The 20,064-nt window shown below is 41.1% G+C and overlaps 1 protein-coding gene across 1 annotated transcript; it reads right to left on the bottom strand.

Moving 5' to 3' along the window:
* Positions 1-886: 886 nt before the first annotated feature.
* On the bottom strand, positions 887-12,571 carry TUBAL3 (tubulin alpha like 3). The gene is made up of 4 exons (XM_033209119.1): positions 12,525-12,571; positions 8,598-8,841; positions 3,091-3,239; positions 887-2,250 (listed from the first exon to the last, which is right to left on the bottom strand). The coding sequence occupies exons 1-4, from the start codon at positions 12,525-12,527 to the stop codon at positions 1,306-1,308; spliced, it is 1,341 nt and encodes a 446-aa protein (XP_033065010.1). The 5' UTR covers positions 12,528-12,571; the 3' UTR covers positions 887-1,305.
* Positions 12,572-20,064: the final 7,493 nt, after the last annotated feature.

Genomic DNA, 20,064 nt, shown 5'->3' with positions numbered 1-20,064 from the left:
GGCCACATCTCAGGGGAGTGATTTTAGTATGTAAAATAATCTCCCAAGAAACTGTTAAAAATGGAGGGTTATACTTTCTACTCAATGTTGCTAAGAACATATAAATACTCTAAAAAAATAGATCTTACCAAAAAAAAAAAAAAACCTACAGAGGGTCCATTTTTGAGTACAGGTACACAAGCAAGAAGATAGTAGCCTTGTAGTTTGAGGAATCTCAAAACAGATACACAACTTCATGCCTCCAGCCAAGGCTTTAGTGCCTCATATCTTCCGATGTCTACCTAAGCCAAAAGCTTGTACCCAGTTGAGGCTAAGAGTGAGTATAGCTGAAGGGTGAGGGCTCACAGGTTAAACGGCACAGGTGGATAAGCCTCCTGAGGATTATCTACCATCAGTCGAAGAGCAACACCTCAGCCCAACTCAGTATCTCTGCAGCATCTAAGTTGCCTTATATTAGTGAGACTAAATATTGTGGTTATTTAAAATCTCGCTAGTGGTTTTAATGCATTTATAGCTTTGTCCAGAGTCAATTATTTTCTCAAATGGAACTATTCAGTGCCAAAAATTCATTCCATTTAGTGTTTTTGTAAATCTCAAACCATTAACACACAGCCCCTCCAGCCCCCAGGATTCTAGCTTAGCAAGTCGATAGAGAAGCTCCATGATCTGTGTTTTTACTAAACTTCTGCAGTGACTCTGGCACAGAGTTACGCTGGCGACACTTTGAGAACACCACCTCCAGGACAGGGAAGTGGAAGAGATAGCTTTCACCTCTGACCTGCAAGACACGCAAATTCAAGTTTTAGACAGACCCAAGTTTGTTCACATAAAAAGCAAACTGAGCAAACTGAGCCCTTTGGGCACACATTTCAAAGAAGAAAAAGAATCATATTGAAAATATTTATGATTTAATCAGTGTCAAAATATAGATATGGGGGAAAAAACATTCGTAATCTATATGTGCTGTTTTCTACTTCAGGTACCAGAAAGGGAAAGCATAAACTTTAGGATTTCATTGTCTCTTGGTAAAACAAAAAAAATCCCACCTAGAAGTGACCCAGCAGTTCAAAGGACTTGAAGCTTCCAAAGGCTCCCAGGTAGCAGAGCTGGCTTGTACCAGCAGACCAGGAAAGAATGCGTTCGTTGTTGGTACTGACCCACTTAATTTAGTGTGGAACCTAGAGTCTTGCCTGATTTGATTTCGTTTTTCTTCTCATCAGGGAAACTATTCACTAGGCATATAACGGCTTGAAAAGAAAACATGCCATTTTAACTTGACGTTCATTTGCACCCATCATACGTGCCTCAGAAACTTTGCCCCACTTCCTCATAATCCCTCTCCAAGGCTGCCAGATCTTCCCTGGCCTCCAAGAACTCTGCTTCTTCCATGCCTTCTCTGAGGTACCAGTGCAGAAATGCTCTCTTGGCATACATGAGGTCAAACTTGTGGTCCAGGCGGGCCCAGGCCTCCACAATTGCTGTGGTGTTGCTCAGCATGCAGACGGCCCGGTGGACTTTGGCCAGGTCCCCACCTGGCATCACCGTGGGCGGCCGATTGTTGATGCCCACCTTGAAACCAGTTGGACACCAATCTACAAACTGAACAGAGTGCCTCGACTTCGTGGCTGCGATTGCTGCATTCACTTCCTTAGGGACCACGTCCCCTCTGTAGAGTAGGCAGCAGGCCATGTACTTCCCAAGCCGAGGGTCGCACTTGACCAGCTGGTTGGAGGACTCAAAGCAGGCAGTGGTGATATCTGACACGGAGAACTGCTCACGGTAGGCTTTGTCAGCAGAGACGATGGGGGCAAAGGCTGTCATGGGGAAATGTATTCTCGGATAAGGTACTAGGTTGGTCTGGAATTCAATTAGGTCCACATTCAAGGGCCCTTCAAACCGGAGGGAGGCAGTGATGGAAGATACTGCCTGAACCATCAATCTATTGATGTTGGCATAAGAGGGGCATTCAACACCGAGTGTACGATGGCATATATCATAGATGGCCTCGTTGTCCACTATGAAAGTACAGTCCGTGTGCTCTGTGGTGGAGTGGGTGGTGAGGACACAGTTATAAGGCTCTACCACAGCAGTGGAGATCCTGGGAGCTGGGTAGACTGAGAACTCCAGCTTAGTCTTTCTGCTATATTCTCCTGTGAGCCTCTCCATTAAGAGAGATGTAAACCCTGAACCAGTGCCTCCTCCAAAGCTTCGGAAAATCAAAAATCCCTGAAGTCCACCACACTGTTCTGCCTGAAAAAAAGTAAATGAGATGTGAGAATTCAGCTGAATAAATCCAGAAGCAGTGAATTGGACTGTAGTGGTAGGATACAACAGGTTTCCCCAACACAAAAACTTTCAGAAAGGACTCCTTTGCCATTGTTAACTCCACAACAAACATAGCTACTTTGAAATACTCTCAAGGGGACTTATGGAGTAGGCAAAGCACTTCAGAGCTTTATTATAAGCAGAGCATAAATATACACCTGTCTTTCACTGACCTCTGTGCACTTATCTGTATGTGGTTGCAAGCAAGGCCTTTATCAACAACAAAGAAAATGACAAAACACTGAAGCAAAATAACATTCCCCCCACGTCTATGCTCCATCTGGCATGCCGGTGTAAAAGGCGTTGTAGTAGCTAACAAATATGCCAAACACCAAAACCCTTACTCAGCAAACGGTCTCCAGACTCAGGCCCCTAAAGAGGAATTAACTAGCAGTGAATAGAGTCACGCATCTCCAGACAGGGAGTGCCTCTTGCTAACTTCATAAACATCAGTTACTCTTGGAAAATGGAAGGCTACTCTTGGACAGTGACAAGTTTTAGAGTGCTATGGGAGGCTCTGATAACAAGATGAACCCTATGTTAGGAGAAGCAGGGATGATCAGGTGTTCAGGGGACCCCCAGTAAGGGTACAGGTCCCTATCCCCTTCCTACTAACAAGGGGAAATCAAAGCCAAGATGAGACCCAGGCCAATGACCAGGGAGAGACGGTGGCCATGGTGACAGCAGATAATGCTTGTGAGTTCTGCTGCAGGACCCCACATGCCCCAGGCACAGCCTACTCGGAGAAGAGGGGGAATCACTTGCCAGCTTCCGGGTCCTCTCCAGCACAAGGTCGATGACCTTCGACCCCACAGAGTAACGGCCTCGCGCATAGTTGTTGGCAGCATCCTCCTTTCCGCTAACGAGCTGCTCAGGGTGGAAGAGTGAACGGTGCTGGCCCGTCCGGATCCCATCTGCAGAGAGTGAAAGGAGGTCGGTGCACTCAGTACAATTCAGCCGTTGACCTGCTGCTATTCCTCCAGGCACCTCCCTGTACCTGACCCCCATGCTTTCTCTCAATGTTGTGGTCCAGGAATGGAATTTAGATAGTGCTGAATTAGCCTGTCTTAGCCCAGGAAAAGTGGAATTTTTTACACATACATGGAAAGTATGTTTTTCTACCACACACCCCTTATTAGTTTCCCAGGGCTGCCATAACCAATGACAACAAACATCGTGGCTTAAAACAATAGGAATTTATTTCCTAACAGCTCCAGAGGCCGGAAGTCTAACACCAAGGCATTGGTAGGCTTGGTTCCTGCTGGAGGCCCCAGGGAGCATCTGATCCAAACATCTCTCCTGGCACCTGGTGACTCACAGTTCTTAGCTCTCCTTGGCTTCTAGCTATCCCCTTCCAATCTCTACCTCTGGCATACAAGCCTTTTCCCTGTGTGGGTGCCTGTGCTCTCTCCTCTGATAAGGACACAATTCTTTAGCATTAGGGCCCACCCTAATCCAGGAGGACCTCATTTTAACTAACTACATTGACAGAGACACTGTTTCCAAATAAAGTCACATTCTGGGGTTGCAGATATGAATTTAGGGGGACACGCTTCAACCCACTGCCTACCCTAGGACACGTTGGCATTTTGAGACAACTATTTTTATCTACAAATAGCCAACTGTGTGCTGCAAAAGCACACAGAAAGTCATATCCAGGGTGCAGTGGCTCACATCTATAATCCCAGCACTTTGGAAGGCTGAGGCAGGTGGATCACCTGAGGTCAGGAGCTCGAGACCAGCCTGGCTAACATGGTGAAACTCTATCTCTACTAAAAATACAGAAAATTAGACAGGCGTGGTGGTGGGCACCTGTAATCCCAGCTACTGGGGAGACTGAGGCAGGAGAATCACTTGAACCCAGGAGGTTGCAGTGAGCCGAGATTATGCCACTGCACCCCAGCCTGGACAACAAGAGTGAAATTCTGTCTCAAAAAAAGTAAAATAAAATAAAATAAATTTTAAAATTAAAGGTATATCCATCTTTTAAATCTGCTTTAAAAGAGGATTTAACAGGCAAGGCACGGCAAACTCAAATGCCCACACGACCCAAACACCAAGTGCATAAATGCATGACGCAGGACAATTGGCGTTAAGATGTTGGCAGTATCCAACACAACTGAAGGCAACCCATGCCAGGTCTCATTGCCTTTTAAAACCCTGGGCAGCATGCCCTACTCCCCCACCTTAGAATTACTCAAATAGCATTATTCCTGACGATTAAGCAGCACTGTTTCAGGGCTAAGTAGGCTTTGGGACTGCTGCCCTGGTTACTGTGGGATACTGCATTGCTTAGTAGTTAAATGCATGTTTCAAGAATCAGTTTCCTGGGTTCCTATCTTGCCTCCCTCACTAAGCTAGAGAGAAGTTACTTAGTCAATGATTTTAGCTCATAAATAAGGATTATAACAAGATCTACCCCATTGAGCTGTTACGAGAACATAGGGCACAGCGCACGGCCCATATAACAACAGCAATTATAAGTAACAATGATAGAACTGGCTTCATGACATGCATGTATGCAGATTTACCTCATTATACACCACCAGCCTTGGCAGCAGATAGCTGAGCCAGTCCTAGGAGCTCACAGCCTAAGGAGAGATGCATTGTGTTTCTGTTTAATAAAAGCACAATCGTTTTTCAATTCACCGCGCCTTCCTGTGGGTGACCAAGAATTTCTAAACTCCAATTTTGCAACCTCTCAAATAATATTTATTAAAATTGAGTTTAAATAACTTTTAACTAGCTTACACACAAACCTCCCCCAGAGCTAGGATGTTTAAAAGATGTATTTATAAACAAGATATAAGTGAATGTGTAATTCTGGGTGGACTATTTCCTTCTCATCTGAAGCTGTAAGGCTGCATTCAGGCTAGGGAGGTAATTGACGGAAGCTTCCTTTTTCATGACAATGTTGGATCGGGATCTTGAGGGTCAATAGGTTCACAAATGACTTCCATAAAATCCATTATCTCAGGGCTTAGTGGTTGCAGCACCTGCCGTTCATCAGTAATCCATGCCATCCATTCTAACTGCCCAGGCACAGGTTGCTGAGGGGCTTTAGTACCCAGCATGGTGCCCTCAATCAATATCCTCAGAGACTTCAATGGTTTTTGAACAATTATACGATTGTTCAAAAAAATGACTCAGCTTAACTACAGTGTCATTCTACTGCACTCCACTTCAATCATCATCACTCAGAACTCTCCCACTGCCAAAATCCTAAACGTGCAAATTCCTTTCTCTGACCACAACTTCCTCATTTTGCCGTAACTTCACCCTTGAGCCTGCCCCTGACCATCTTCCCAGCCTCGTCCCCTGCTTTGCGCTCCTGCTCACACCGATGCCTGGCCACGCTGAACTCCTGGTTGCACTTGCGGGGCATTCCTTCCTGACTCTGAATTTGCAGATGCTGTCCCCTCGTGAGAAGGTGTGTGAGGCTGGGTGTGGTGGCTCATGCCTGGAATCCCAGCACTTTGGGAGGCCAAGGTGAGAGGATTGTTTGAGGTCAGGAGTTTGAAACTAGCCTGGGCAATACAGTGAGACCCTATCTCTATAAAAAACAAAAAATTGCCCTGGCACAGTGGCTCTCGCCTATAATCCCAGCAGTCTGGGAGGCTGAGGCAGGTGGATTACTGGAGGTCAGGAGTTCCAGACCAGCCTGGCCAACATGGTGAAACCCCGTCTCTACTAAAAATACAAAATTAGCAGGGCGTGCACCTGTAATCCCAGCTACTTGGGAGGCTGAGGCAAGAGAATCACTTGAACCTGGGAGGTGGAGGTTGCAGTGAGCAGCAATAATGCCATTGCACTCCAGCGTGGGCAAAAAGAGCAAAACTCTGTCTCAAAAAAAAAAAAAAAAAACTTATCCACATGTAGTGACATGTGCCTGTAGTCCAAGCTACTCAGAAGCCCAAAGTGGGAGGATTGCTTGAGCCCAGGAGTTCACTGAGCTATCATTATGCCACTGCACTCCAGTCTGGGTGACAGAACGAGACCCAGTCTCTCGCTCTAAAAAACAAACAAACCTATTTGATGACTCCGTAGTTATTCATTCCTTCCGCCTTGCAGAGCAAGCTTGTCCATCCCGCAGCCCACAGGCTGCATGCCGCTCAGGATGGCTTTGAATGCATTCCCACACAAATTGGTAAACGTTCATAAAACATTATGAGATTGTTTTGCGATTTTTTTTTTTTTAGCTCATCAGCTATCATTACTGTGAGAGTATTTTTTGTGTGGCCCAAGATAATTCTTCTTCCAATGTGTCCCAGGGAGGCCAAATTATTGGACACCCCTGTTGTAGAAATGTCTATTAAGTTGTATCATACACAATAAAATTAACTTTTTTAGGTCAAAAAATAGTCATACACTGGCAATTTTATATGGCTCAATTTCAACAGTATTGTTATAACTATTTATATTTTCTTCTTCACTAGATTAGGCTACTTTCCTGTTGAAAGACAACAGATTTAATAAGAAGGCAAACCTAGGACCAAACACAGCTCTGCTCTAATAACTCAGTGATCTTAGGCAAGTTCCTTCACTTCCCCAAGATTTATCAAGTTCCTAGTCTATAAATTGAGGATGATAGTAGTGTCTCCTGACAGAGTGCTGAAAGAATTAGAGGAAAATACCTGTGCAGGTCTCCCACTAGTAAACAATAGCTGCCGTGGACTAAATGACTGTGTCCCCCCAAAATTCATGCATTGAATCCCTAATCCCCAATGTGATGGTATCTGGAGGAGAGTCTTTGTGAGTAAGTAGGTCATAAGGGTAGAGACTTCACTATGGGATTAGGGCCCTCATAAGAAAAGACATAGTTCTCTGCCATATGAGAATACAGTGAGAAGGTAGCCGGCCATCTGCAAGCTGGGAAGAGAGCCTTCACCCGAAGCCGACCACTGGGCACCCTGGTCTCAGACTTCCAGCCCCCAGAATTGTGAGAAATCAACAACTGTTGTGTAAGCCACCGAGTCCATGGTGTTCTGCTACAGCAGTCCGAGCTGACCAAGACAGGCATCTTCACATCAAGGGCAAAAATAAGCATTTATTCATCTTTGTACTCCCATCACCCAGCTGAAGTGTTTATGGGGTTGTATTCAATTCCTTCTTATGATGACCTTGAATTCATCAGCCTCTCCTTTTCTCCACCCCTCCCACTCTCTCAGTCAACAGTCAACACCAAGGGACAACGAAGTAAATGAGTGACTTTCAAAGTGGATGCCCCAGTTCCCACTTGAGCCTTCCAAGCTGGTACCACATGGAGCACAGGGGAGCTGTCTCTTTTGAGCCCCACCCAAATTGTAGACTCATGAACAAACCAGCAAGTATTATTGCCTTAAAGCACTACATGTAGGGGAAGTTTATTACACGCCAACGAATAATGGGATGCACAACATCAAACCCAAATCTACCCCACTCTCTAGCTTTTCTCTTAAGTCAGTAAGAGCCCCTTCTCTGTCCTGTATTTTTCTAGCTCCATTTGAAGAGGTTTTGCATGACATACTACAAAGTGTATTGTTAGTAATCATAAAATTGCACTGTTTTTCCCATAACTAGAGTATATATTTGGCCTCTTTTTCCTTTGGGATTCTTTTCAAATATTCTACACTTTTTAAGCAGCTATTGAAAAACTGTTTGATTCTTTGCCAGTGCCTTCCGGCAAATGGCTCTCGAACCCAGGAAAAGACTTAGTGTTCTGTTATGATACACATGTGGATCAATTAGCAGGTCTTAATTCATTTCATCACACAGGTAAAGAAGGCTAATCTAGGCCAAGTGTGGTGGCTTATGCCTGTAATCCCAGCACTTTGGGAGGCTAAGGCAGGTGGGTCACTTGAGGTCAGGAGTTCAAGACCAGCCTGGGCAACACGGTGAAAGTCCATCTCTACTAAAAATATAAAAATTAACCAGGCATGGTGGTGTGTGCCTGTAATCTCAGCTACTCGGAGGCTGAGGCAGGAGAATTGCTTGAACCCAGGAGGCGGACGTTGCAGTGAGCCAAGATGGCGCCACTGCACTCCCACCTGAGTGACTCTATCTCAAAATAAATAAATAAATTAAATTAAATTAAAATTTAAAAAGGCTAATCTAGTCTTCCCTTTGGCTGTGTTTGTCATGTTAATCACCCATGGCCATTGAGTAAGCCTCTACATTTGGGAATGCCCCTGTGATTTCATTCAGATAGACCAGTATAACCTGATAATCCCACTCACTTGATTTGTTTGAGCATGGCTCCAGTTAAGTACGCTAGAATGGAACATGTATTGTACCTATAACAGTTGGCTCCAAGTCCACGAAGAGTGCTCTAGGCACATGCTTCCCAGCTCTTGTCTCACAGAAGAAGGTATCGAAAGATGCATTTGTGTGCTCCATTTTTGCATTTTCCAGCTGATCCTGTTGACTGTCGAGAACAATGCCATTTGGCTGGATTCCATGTTCCAGGCAATAGAGTTCCCAGCAAGCGTCCCCAATCTGGATGCCAGCTTGACCAATGTGGATGGAAAGGCACTCCCTCTGAAATAAGTCATGGTGAGTTGGAACTGAGCAGGTGTTTAGATAACAGGAGAGCTGTTACTCAGCACTTCTGGTTACAAATGACAGAAACCTAGCTAGCTTAAGGCCACGGAGGAATGTGTTATAAGGATAATCAAAAGTGTTTCATGGGAACCAAGACCCAGGGTACAGCTAAGCTTCAGGGACAATTAAACCAGGGATTTAAATTCCATTAAAAAGTTTAACAACATAAATTAAGCACCTACTCTGTACTGGACTAAGAATTAAATTAAGACAAATACACACACACGCACACACACAAAACGCAAATCAAAATACAACTCATTTCACTTTATTCTTTTAATATAGGTGAGATGTGTGTGTGTGTGTGTGTGTGTGTAATTATATATACTTCAGGTGGACTTGTCTAGAAAGAAAATTAGCTAGTTATTGGAAAGAAATAAAACCAAAATCAATATATAGTCTTGTCAGGTACTAAAATTCATTGCAGATAAATTTAAAATGTTATCTTTACCATTCATATGCACTCTGAATAAGGATGGATACACTAAACTTAAAACTAGTGGGAAATTTTACAAGGCAAAATGCAATAGATTTAACAATTCCAAAATGTAAAAGTTTTATAACAAACATATAGAGATAAAAATGGATTTTATATACATCAACTTTCTAAAAAAAAAACACTTAAGACGTCCACTAGACGGGCAAATGATATAAACAAACAAATTACAAAAGAAAGACTCTAAAATGCAAAGATGTAGGCTGATGGCATTCACAAGCATCATAATTCATAAGCAGGAAAACCAAAAACGAATCTATTTAATCTAACCATTTATATATTGTTGGGCGTTTAAAGGATGATACATCAACACAATGGCATGTTACACAACCCTTAAATGTTTACCCCCCCAAAAAAGATTAATGACATGGGAAATGCTTACAACATATTAAGTAAAAAGCACCTAAGATGCATAATTGTATATAGAGTATGATGTCAAATCTGTTCAAAAATAGGCACAAAAATCTAAAAGAAAATGCATCAACATATTAAGTCTAGTAATACCTGGGTAGTGATTTTGTTTTCTTGTCTAAACTTTACGATTTCTTCCATCTTCATCAGCCTTCGTATTCCCCCATCCCACTTCAAATCACATTTTTTTTAAGGCAAACAACTGTTCTGTCAAACAGACAATGACCTACTTTTTTTAAGAGAAGGAAAGAAAAAGCTAAATCCTAAGAAATCTAAGGTAATAGCAGTCGCTGATCTTAATATTGATGTGGTTTGATTGACAGTGGTGCTGAAACAAATCTATTTGGAGGGGGTCTTGTAGAGTGAGACCCCGATGTCTTCTGCATCATCAGGACCCTTTGAGCTGTTCAACTACATAAGCTGAGGGGAAACCCTGCCCTTGTTCATGGCTACACTGTCCCAAAGCCTGAGATTCAACTACTGAAAGACCTCAGACCTCCTGTCAATCCCTCACCTGTGGTCTACACAGGGGTCCCCAACCCCCGGGCCACAGGCCAGTACCAGCCTGTGGCCTGTTAGGAACGAGACTTCACAGCAGGAGGTGAGCGGCAGGAGAGTGAGCATTACTGGCTGAGCTCTGCCTCCTGTCAGATCAGCGGCAGCATTAGACTCTCAGAGGGGCACTAACCCTACTGTGAACTGTGTATGCAAGGGATCTTGGCTGCAGGCTCCTTATGAGAATCTCACTAATGCCTGACAATCTGAGGTGGAACAGTTTCATCCAGAAACCATCCCCCACCACTGACTCCATGGAAAAATTGTGTTCCACAAAACTGGTTCCTGGTGCCAAAAAGGTTAAGGACCACTGGTCTACACAGATCACTAGTGAGAGGGAAGGAGGAAGAGGGCTCTGGTTGGCCACACCCCTGCAGTCTGACTTGGACTCTGCTCACGTTTAATGACATCAAACCTTTGTACTTTGTCTCTGTGATTCATAAGGCATAACACAGCCCTCTTTGCTTCATGACCAATTCAAGTTCACTGCCTTAGTAGGGCTTCCTTCTCATTTCTTTTCTGTGCAACTATCAGTCTCTCTAATTTAGAAAGCACTTCACTTAGAACAAACTAACATTCCACCTCTCAAAACAGCACATTCTGTTATAAACAGGCTTTGGATACCCCTTATCAGGCTTCAGATACCCTTAATCTTATTCTTCTCCCCTTCTGTAGGACTTAAAGTGCTGTAAATACATTAGCTGCTGTAATCTGATCAAAACTTGGCTCCTTAAAGTTAAAATTTTTAAAGGAGAGGGTGAATGTTCATTGTTTCTACATCATTAAAACCTCTTACTTTATAAAGTTCACATGTAGATTTCTGTGTCTTCTCCACTGGCTACCACCCAGTCCTTTGTTATAGTGACAAGTAAAATTCAGGTGTACATGTAGTATTTGTTCATAATATTCATGGTAAAAATAGTCACTAATATAAAAAAATATACATTGTTCCTCTTTACGTGGTCTGTTCAAGTGACTCTGAAAGCAGAGTGATGCTTTTCTTTTTGAGCTCAGCATTAATAGCCTGGCCTAACAAGCATCCTTGGTCTTTGAAGAAGCTTAGCTTGTAACATAACTCCGTCCAAGGGTGTAGAAGACTATCTTCACCTTATTCTTCTCTTAGCCTCTCCCTTTTTTCCAAATTCTCTATGAAAATATTAGTCACACTACAAAATAGAAGACTATAAAATGCCCGCTGAACATCAACACTGATAAGTCATAGCACATGCTACAAGGATTATTTGAATTACTAGAAAAGCATAACTCTCAATTAAACTTTTAGTTTTGAGATCTTTGTAGATTGATATGCAGTAGTAAGAAATAACATAGGAAGATCCCTTGTATCCCTTACCCACTTCCCCAGTGGAAATATCTTGCAAGACCGTAATGCAAAATCACACCCAGAATGTTGACAGTGATAGTCAGGATACAGAACATGCTATTATCACAAGTCTCTCTCATGTTGAAAGGCATAATTTTTAAAAGCAAAACAATTTAAAGTTTTTAAAATGTTGGACAGAGAGACCAATGGGGTGAGAAGTCAAAGATGAAGAAGCAGTTCGAAATGTTGCTTCCATTGAAGAATTAAAAATTCAAAGATACTGAAAAACCGACACAGAAGAAAATAAAGGGGAAATGGATCTGAAAAGATCAATCCAAAACAGAATTATTGTAAGTTATTCTATTCATCGTGGTGCCCAAAGAACTAACCTCAAGTGAGGGCAAAGAAGACGTCTGCGCACTTTACCCTACCAGGCATTTATGAGGTCAGCCATAGTCTGAAGTCCTCAGAAACTCTTAACAGCATAACGAAAAGTGAAGCAATTAGTATCTACAGAAAAATCAGCACTCTGAGCCTAAAACAAAGGTGAAAACTAAAGGAAGGAGAGGTTTTTGCTTCAGTGCTTCAGTTAATGGCAGTAATATACTACAAATCAACTGAGCTTTACCTTGAAAGAAGCAACATTACAGAGGAATAGATTACAGCCTGTCCACACCTGCTCCCAACTCATCTACATGGATATTGAAAGAAACAAATATTTCTTTACAAATGTCTTCTCTTGCATTACAATTTTATTAAGAATTGTTTGCTGTGGGAAAAGAGCCAAATAAGATTAGTAAAATTCCTACAACAATGCGTAGGCGTGTAGTCACTTACCATGCTGATGAGAACTTGCTCCTCCTGCCCTGTAGTAATGATTGAGGAGCCTCCCAGCTGAGCTTTATCACAGGGCCCGGAAATGACTCCACCTGAGGGCTGGAGCTTTCTTCACTTAAAGCGGTACAGCTTCTTTTTAGTTTTCTAGTTATCTGATCTCAGAGCAGCTGTGTTGGGACTGAACAACCTGGGATAAAGTTTGTACACAACCACAGATGAACTACAGAGAGCTTATCCAAATCTGCGTCCAACTTATACCTATGTTGAAAAGAACATGTGTCTTTTAAAAATCACCCTTTGGAGTTAAGAATTTATTTAGCATTGGCAGAGAAAAGGAAAGAGTATGAGTAAAATTTGCTACCTTTTTCTATTGCATGAGTACTATATGAATATCTTCTTAAATAAATTTAAACAATCCCTGAATACATAGAGCAAACCAAGACAGTGTCCTTTTTACTTCTGTGTCCTATGCATGCCTCTCAACCACTACCACATCCAAACATATGGGAATTTTCTGTTTTTATTATTATTGTCTTTTGAACTTTTGTATTATTATACATAATATATACCTATGCTATTATTTTTTATTAATTGCACTAAGATCAGATAACACATCTTAACTGATTTCTCTCCTTATATATTTGCTAAAACTTCCTTTATATTCTACTATATGGTCAATTTTTGAAAATGTTCCGTGAGTGTTGAAAAGAATGTGCACTCTGCATTTGTTGGATGCAATGTTCTAGATAGACATATCATTCAATCAATCATTCTATTAAATCAAATGGATTTATTGTGTAGTCCAAATTTTCAGTATCAATTATTTCAAAAGATGTGTTAAAAATTGTCTTTACAATTGTGAATTTGCCCATTATTTCTTTTTCTGTCAATTTTTGATATATTTTGAGGCTATGTTATGAAGAGCATATACATTTTAAACTATTATATGTTTAAAAACTTTAACAATTTTTTTTTAAATTACCTTCCTTATATACATTAATGATTTTTACCTTAAAGGTTTTTTTTTGTTTTTGTTTTTGAGACAGAGTCTTGCGCCGTCATCCAGGTTGGAGCGCAGTGGTGCGATCTCAGCTCACTGCAACCTCCACCTCCCAGGTTCAAGCAATTCTTCTGCCTCAGCCTCCCAAGTAGCTGGGATTACAGGTGCGTGCCACTATTCCCAGCTAATTTTTTTGTATTTTTGGTAGAGACAGGGTTTCACCATGTTGGCCAGGTTGGTCTTGAACTCCTGACCTCGTGATCTGCCCACCTTGGCCTATGTTAAAGTTTTTATGATCAAATATTAATATTACTACTTTAATACAGTTTTATGGTTCACATTTGAATTATGTATTTTCCCATCTTTTTACATTCTTAGAAACTTAAAACCTTTCCATATTCTCATATTTGGGATGTGTTCTTTGTATGCATGATATGACTGAGTTTTTTTTCTATTTTTTTATTTGAATTGGATAATTCAGCTCATTACATTTAATATAATAACTAATATAGTTGGGTTTAGATATAGAGTACTATTTTATTTTGTGCTTTCTGTTTGTCTCCATTTTCTTTTTTTTTTTTTTTTTTGAGATGGAGTCTCGCTGTGTCGCCCAGGCTGGAGTGCAGTGGCCGGATCTCAGCTCACTGCAAGCTCCGCCTCCCGGGTTTACGCCATTCTCCTGCCTCTGCCTCCCGAGTAGCTGGGACTACAGGCGCCTGCCACCTCGCCCAGCTAGTTTTTTGCATTTTTTTTAGTAGAGACGGGGTTTCACTGTGTTAGCCAGGATGGTCTCGATCTCCTGACCTCGTGATCCGCCTGTCTCGGCCTCCCAAAGTGCTGGGATTACAGGCTTGAGCCACCGCGTCCAGCCTGTCTCCATTTTCTAAGTTCTCTTTTCATCCTGATCTTCTTTTGAATTAATGGCATGTTTTGTTAGCATAGTAACAAGTTTATTATTTAGTAATCAAAACAAAATTTCTGTTACTCAAGAATCTTGGTTTCTACCAATTCTTCCTTACAACTTTGAGAAAAGGAAGAAACCATAGTGTTCTTCAGCAGTTTTCTCCTGAACTTATTATAAATTACACTTTCTCTCATTTTGATCTTCATAAAGTCAATCCTATCTGTCTCTGTCAGTAACTCCCTGAATGTTTAGCATCCTGGTAATTTCATATAATAAACAGAAAAAATAAGCCAGTTCCATTTTATAAAATCAGAATGATATTTATTTTGTTGCTGTATCAAATTTTCTCCCATTGGTCCCAGATATTTTCAGTTTGAAAGAAGATGAGGGAAAAATGAATAATGTGAGTGTCTCATTTCTAGTCCACTGATGTACTCAGTATCTTTCATTAACTTTTAAAAATTGTCAGTCTGACTTGGAGCTACGATTAACTTAGATTTACGTAGGAATTAGAAAGAAACTAGAAAAATCTCTTTTGTAGTGTAATTTAAGAAATGCATCTTATCTTTTAGTAATTCCTTATTTCTTTGAAAGACTAAGTCTTAAAGAAAAAAGTTTCCTCAAGTGATAATAATTGGAATTTCAAGTCTGAAGAGACCTTCTGGGATGATAGTTTTTGTGTCAACTTGGCTAGGCTGTGGCACCCAGTTATCCAATCTAACACTGGTCTGGGTATTGCTGTGCAGGCATTGTGGTGGTGTGGTGAACACCTCCAGTAAACTTTGACTTTAAGTAAAGGACATCATCCTCAATCATGTGAGTGGGCCTCATCCAATCAGTTGAAAGACTGTAAGAGCAAAGTGGAGATTTCTCTGAGGAAGAAATTTCTCCTAAGGATGGCACCTTTAGTTTCAGCTTTAGCTGTTACTCAGGAGTTTCCAGCCTGCCAGCCTGCCAGCCTGCCCTGCTGATTCCAGACTTTATAGCCCCACAATCACACTAACTTATTCCTTAAAATAAATCACACACACTACTGCCTCTGACATACTTGGTGGCCACCCTTAGGTTCTGAGAGTGAAAAAATGTCAGAGTGATAAAAGTGTGGTATTTATAGTCACAATTTCCTTGTTCAAAGTTCCTTTCTTGGCCAGGCACAGTGGCTCATGCCTGTAATCCCAGCACTTTGGGAGGCCGAGGTGGGCAGATCACTTGAGGTCAGGAGTTCAAGACCAGCCTGGCCAATGTGGTGAAACTCCATCTCTACTAAAAATACAAAAAATTAGCCAGGCGTGGTGGTGGGGGCCTGTAATCCCAGCTACTCTAGAGGCTGAGGAAGGAGACTCACTTGAACCCTGGAGGCAGAGGTTGCAGTGAACCAAGGTCACGTGATTGCACTCCAGCCTGGACAACAAGAGCAAAACTCCATCTCAACAACAACAACAACAACAACAACACCTTCCTTTCTTAAGTATTTTTCATTGTGAGTCAGTCAATTCACTGGCCAAGTAATAAGAAAACCTTCTAAGCATAAAAATTTGTTTAAAAAAAAACAAATTATTCAACTCTGAGCAATAATTCTGACTGACATTCTGACATTTCTGAAGTTCTCTTTGGTAATTCTCTGTTGGCAGCCTCATGACCACAGCCAGATCACTGTCCTCTGCCATTCTCTCTGTCCCCTACCATCGCACTGAAATGCCTTTCTCCTTCCTCCTCTATTCTCCTCTCCTACTACTAATATAAATCAGTCTTTTAGATTTGCAATGTCTTTAGGAAGATAGTCTAAGCATTAAGAGAAATGAATTACAGTCTACTTTGGATTAATAGCACCTTCTCTGGCCACACATATTTCATCTCAAGTTTTATTCTCCTTCTCTAAGTTCAACAGTTAGATTTTGGAATTTTCCATTTTCCTCATTGGAATACCTAAAAGTAAACCAATATGGTAAACAAATGATTCATAGATGATTGATTGATTGATTGACTGAGGCAAAAAAATGAAACAACCTCCCCCTACATCACACAAACACACACAGTGATAGATTTTAAGGGATGACAAATCTGATGTCAAATATTCTACCCTATTGTACCGATAAGTACTCTTCTGCTTGTCAGAATGACAACGCAGTCCACATACTTAACAGTGGACTACACTCCCTTTCATTTGGCAGGAACAATTAAGTTCGACCCAATTAAAAATTACAGCCTAATAAACAGTTTTATAAATTAATCAATAGTAGATATAGTAAATATATTTTTTAAAATTTCCGACAGTATTATAACATTCTCTATATAAATTATAAGTATATGCACACACACATACATTCACTCTCCTGAAAGTAATTGCTGTTAGTTCATGAGAAGCTATGAGAAGATTCAGAACTAAAAGAAAAACGTTGATGCAAAGGGAAATTCTCTAGTTATTAAGACTACTAGTTTTCTAATGGGAAGTCATTGTTTGCAAATTTGCTACATTTTTCTGTGGGAGCCTACAGACCAAAGGGGAATCATTTAGCTAGTGATAGCAATGGCAAACAAAAGATCATATAAAAATCAGCAAATAATTTGGAAATTAATAGAGTGTTTTGATGAACATTGATGAACTGTAATATATACATGTGTATATATATCTATATAAAACTTGGTAAGCAGTTTTGCAAAAATGGTTTGATTTACTTAGATAATGAAAGAAAATAGATTTTTAAATTATTGATTTACTTAATAATTTACATTCATTGATTGATTGTTGAATATATTTTATATCAACCTGCAAAATGATTGGTGTCATTACACAGGGCTGAAGGTTTTGGAAATGATCTTTGAGGAAGTTCCCCAAAATAATATTTGTTTTGCAAATCTATGGTTGAAGAAGTTTGGGTAACACTTTGCTCCAGTCAAATTAGTAGGAATATCTTCTCAGAGAGGGAATTCTAGTGTCTGATTTTATATATATGAAAGCTGAAATCAAAACAATTTCCTCAAACCCTGTCCTGGTGAATATTTTAAGGGAGAAGGATGATTTGTGGGGAACTGAAAGAGAGAGGATTCAGAGAACATTTGTCACAGTTTTGAGACTGTTCTATACAGTGTAAGACATAGAATATTGGGACACTGGCATTCAGACATCAGAAAGTTGATCTCTTGTAAGATCAAGAGATGTCACCAGTCTTTCCCAAGTCTTGAATGACCAACCCTCAGAGCAGTCACTTTTCTTTGTTGTTCTTCTATGGTACCCAGCAATTTTCTCATCAAAATTTGTCTTCTATTCCTTATTTCCCTAATGTCTAGCACAGATCCTGGCATGTTATAGCAGGAATTTAATACATCCTTGTGAATAATTGAGCAAAATCATAAATTCTCAAGTGAATGAAAATTGGAAACATTACCTCTGCATAAAACAATAGTATTCAGATCGCTGGAAAGAAGTACCCACCCCCACCACTAGAATCCCCACATTGACATCCTGCGATATCTATCACTTTGTGAGCAGTTATTACAAGTTACCAAAGGACCGACTACCTCCGATTACACAATCAAAACCAGTTTCAGGACCTACAAAGCTGAGGACAAACCCTGAATTCTGAGGCTCTCACCAAAGTATGTTGAAACTATCAATATGAAACAAATGTTTCTGTGAGAAAAAAGACCAAATGCATTTTACAATTCTCTTGCCAGCTACAGAGAGCTGATGGGTGCATTTTTGCAGAGTGCTGATTGGTGCATTTTACAATCCCCTTGCTAGCTACAGAGCACTGACTGGTGCGTTTTACAATCCTAGCTAAAGAGTGCTGATTGGTGCGTTTTACAATCCTAGTGACAGAGTGCTGATTGGTGCATTTTACAATCCTCTTCCTAGACAGAAAAGTTCTCGAAGTCCCCACTCAACCCAGGAAGTTCAGCTGGCTTCGCCTCTCAATCTTACTCCCTAATTTCTTACTCTTTTTAAAACTAAAACATTTTTCCCTCATGTTATAAAGGTTCTGCAAGTTCAATATGTCCTTATTTTTAAAAAAAATTAAGTACAAAAAATAAAAATTTTGAATACCTAAAGTCTAACTACCTAGAGACATTTTAATACATTGATTTTTTAATACATTTAATACATTTTAACACATTGACATTATCTTTTTCCTTGTATAATCTCTTGTAATTCATAACTGAATATACTGAATATATCTCTATACTTCATGTTTTTATTTCAAATTACCAGTATACTATTACACACTTCACACTTTATTTTTGTTGGCTGAACATATTCTTCTCAGGGGATGAGTGGTAAATCATTGTTTATTTAGGTTGTCTTAAATGTTTCTATTATAAACAATGTCATTAATAGCTTCATGTTTATATAATTTTATTTTTTAGGATAAATTTCCAGAAGTTGAAATATAGTGCCAAAAGAGAAGCTTTTTTTTTTTTTTTTTTTTTTTGGAGACGGAGTCTCGCTCTGTCGCTGGGCTGGAGTGCAGTGCCATGATCTTGGTTCACTACAACCTCCGACTCCCTGGTTCAAGGGTTTCTCCTGCCTCAGCCTCCCGAGTGGCTGGGATTACAGGCATGTGCCACCATGCCCAGTTAATTTTTGTATTTTAGTAGCGACGGGGTTTCACCATGTTGGCCAGGATGGTCTTGATCTCCTGACCTCGTGATCCACCTGCCTCGGCCTCCCGAAGTGCGGGGATTACAGGCGTGAGCCACCACGCCCGGTCAGGAGAAGCTATCTTAAAGATTTTTTTTTTTTTTTTTTTTTTGAGGCGGAGTCTCGCTCTGTCGCCCGGACTGGAGTGCAGTGGCCGGATCTCAGCTCACTGAAAGCTCCGCCTCCCGGGTTTACGCCATTCTCCTGCCTCAGCCTCCCGAGTAGCTGGGACTACAGGCGCCCGCCACCTCGCCCGGCTAGTTTTTGTATTTTTAGTAGAGACGGGGTTTCACCGTGTTAGCCAGGATGGTCTCGATCTCCCGACCTGGTGATCCGCCCGTCTCGGCCTCCCAAAGTGCTGGGATTACAGGCTTGAGCCACCGCGCCCGGCCTTAAAGACTTTTGACACATATAAAGCAATATTTAAATTCAAAGAACGTGTAATTTAACGATTTTTTTTTTTTTTTACTTGAGGCGGTCCTTTATTTTATATTATGTCTTTTGCTGACTTTTTACAAGCAAAGGATGAAGTTACTTCATTCCGTTTTGCTAAGGAGAGACTGTGTCATCCTTATTGGAAGACACCAGGGCTCAAAATTAGATTTTGCTGTTTTCCTAGAGACAGCCCTGGGAATACACTTGTCTAATCTTTGGTAATTGGAAATATATCTCATATTAGCCACGTGCACAATAATTTAGTGTGTATATGGCCAATAAACAAGCCTTGTTTACAGGTCATTACTTTGGGCCTCTCTTCTCCCCAAATGCTAAGAAAGATCTGGTGACTTAAAATGCTTCCAGTCCATTTGCCTTGGCCTGCAGTGAAAGTCCTAATGAACAATGAAGGAGGTATCGGGCCTTGGGGACTCAGGCATGCGCTCAACAATTAAGGGCAAGTTTTCCTTGGCTCTTTCCTAGGCAAGTGGATCCCGGGAGCGGCGAAGGGGCGGGACTCCACGTCTCCTAGGAACCGCTGCGCGCTCACTGATTGGCTGAT

Source organism: Trachypithecus francoisi, unplaced genomic scaffold, assembly GCF_009764315.1.
Source record: "Trachypithecus francoisi isolate TF-2019V2 unplaced genomic scaffold, Tfra_2.0 Lachesis_group9, whole genome shotgun sequence".
NCBI classification, from domain to species: domain Eukaryota; kingdom Metazoa; phylum Chordata; class Mammalia; order Primates; family Cercopithecidae; genus Trachypithecus; species Trachypithecus francoisi.
Note: the sequence above shows the minus strand (reverse complement) of the source record. Positions and strands in the feature narration are given on the sequence as shown.

Coding starts and splice junctions, on each gene's coding strand:
- TUBAL3 (XM_033209119.1), bottom strand. Junction 3,240..8,597: donor CTTGGAGCCAACTGTTATAG/GTACAATACATG, acceptor CACTCTCTGCAG/ATGGGATCCGGACGGGCCAG. Junction 2,251..3,090: donor TGGAGAGGACCCGGAAGCTG/GCAAGTGATTCC, acceptor ACTTTTTTTCAG/GCAGAACAGTGTGGTGGACT.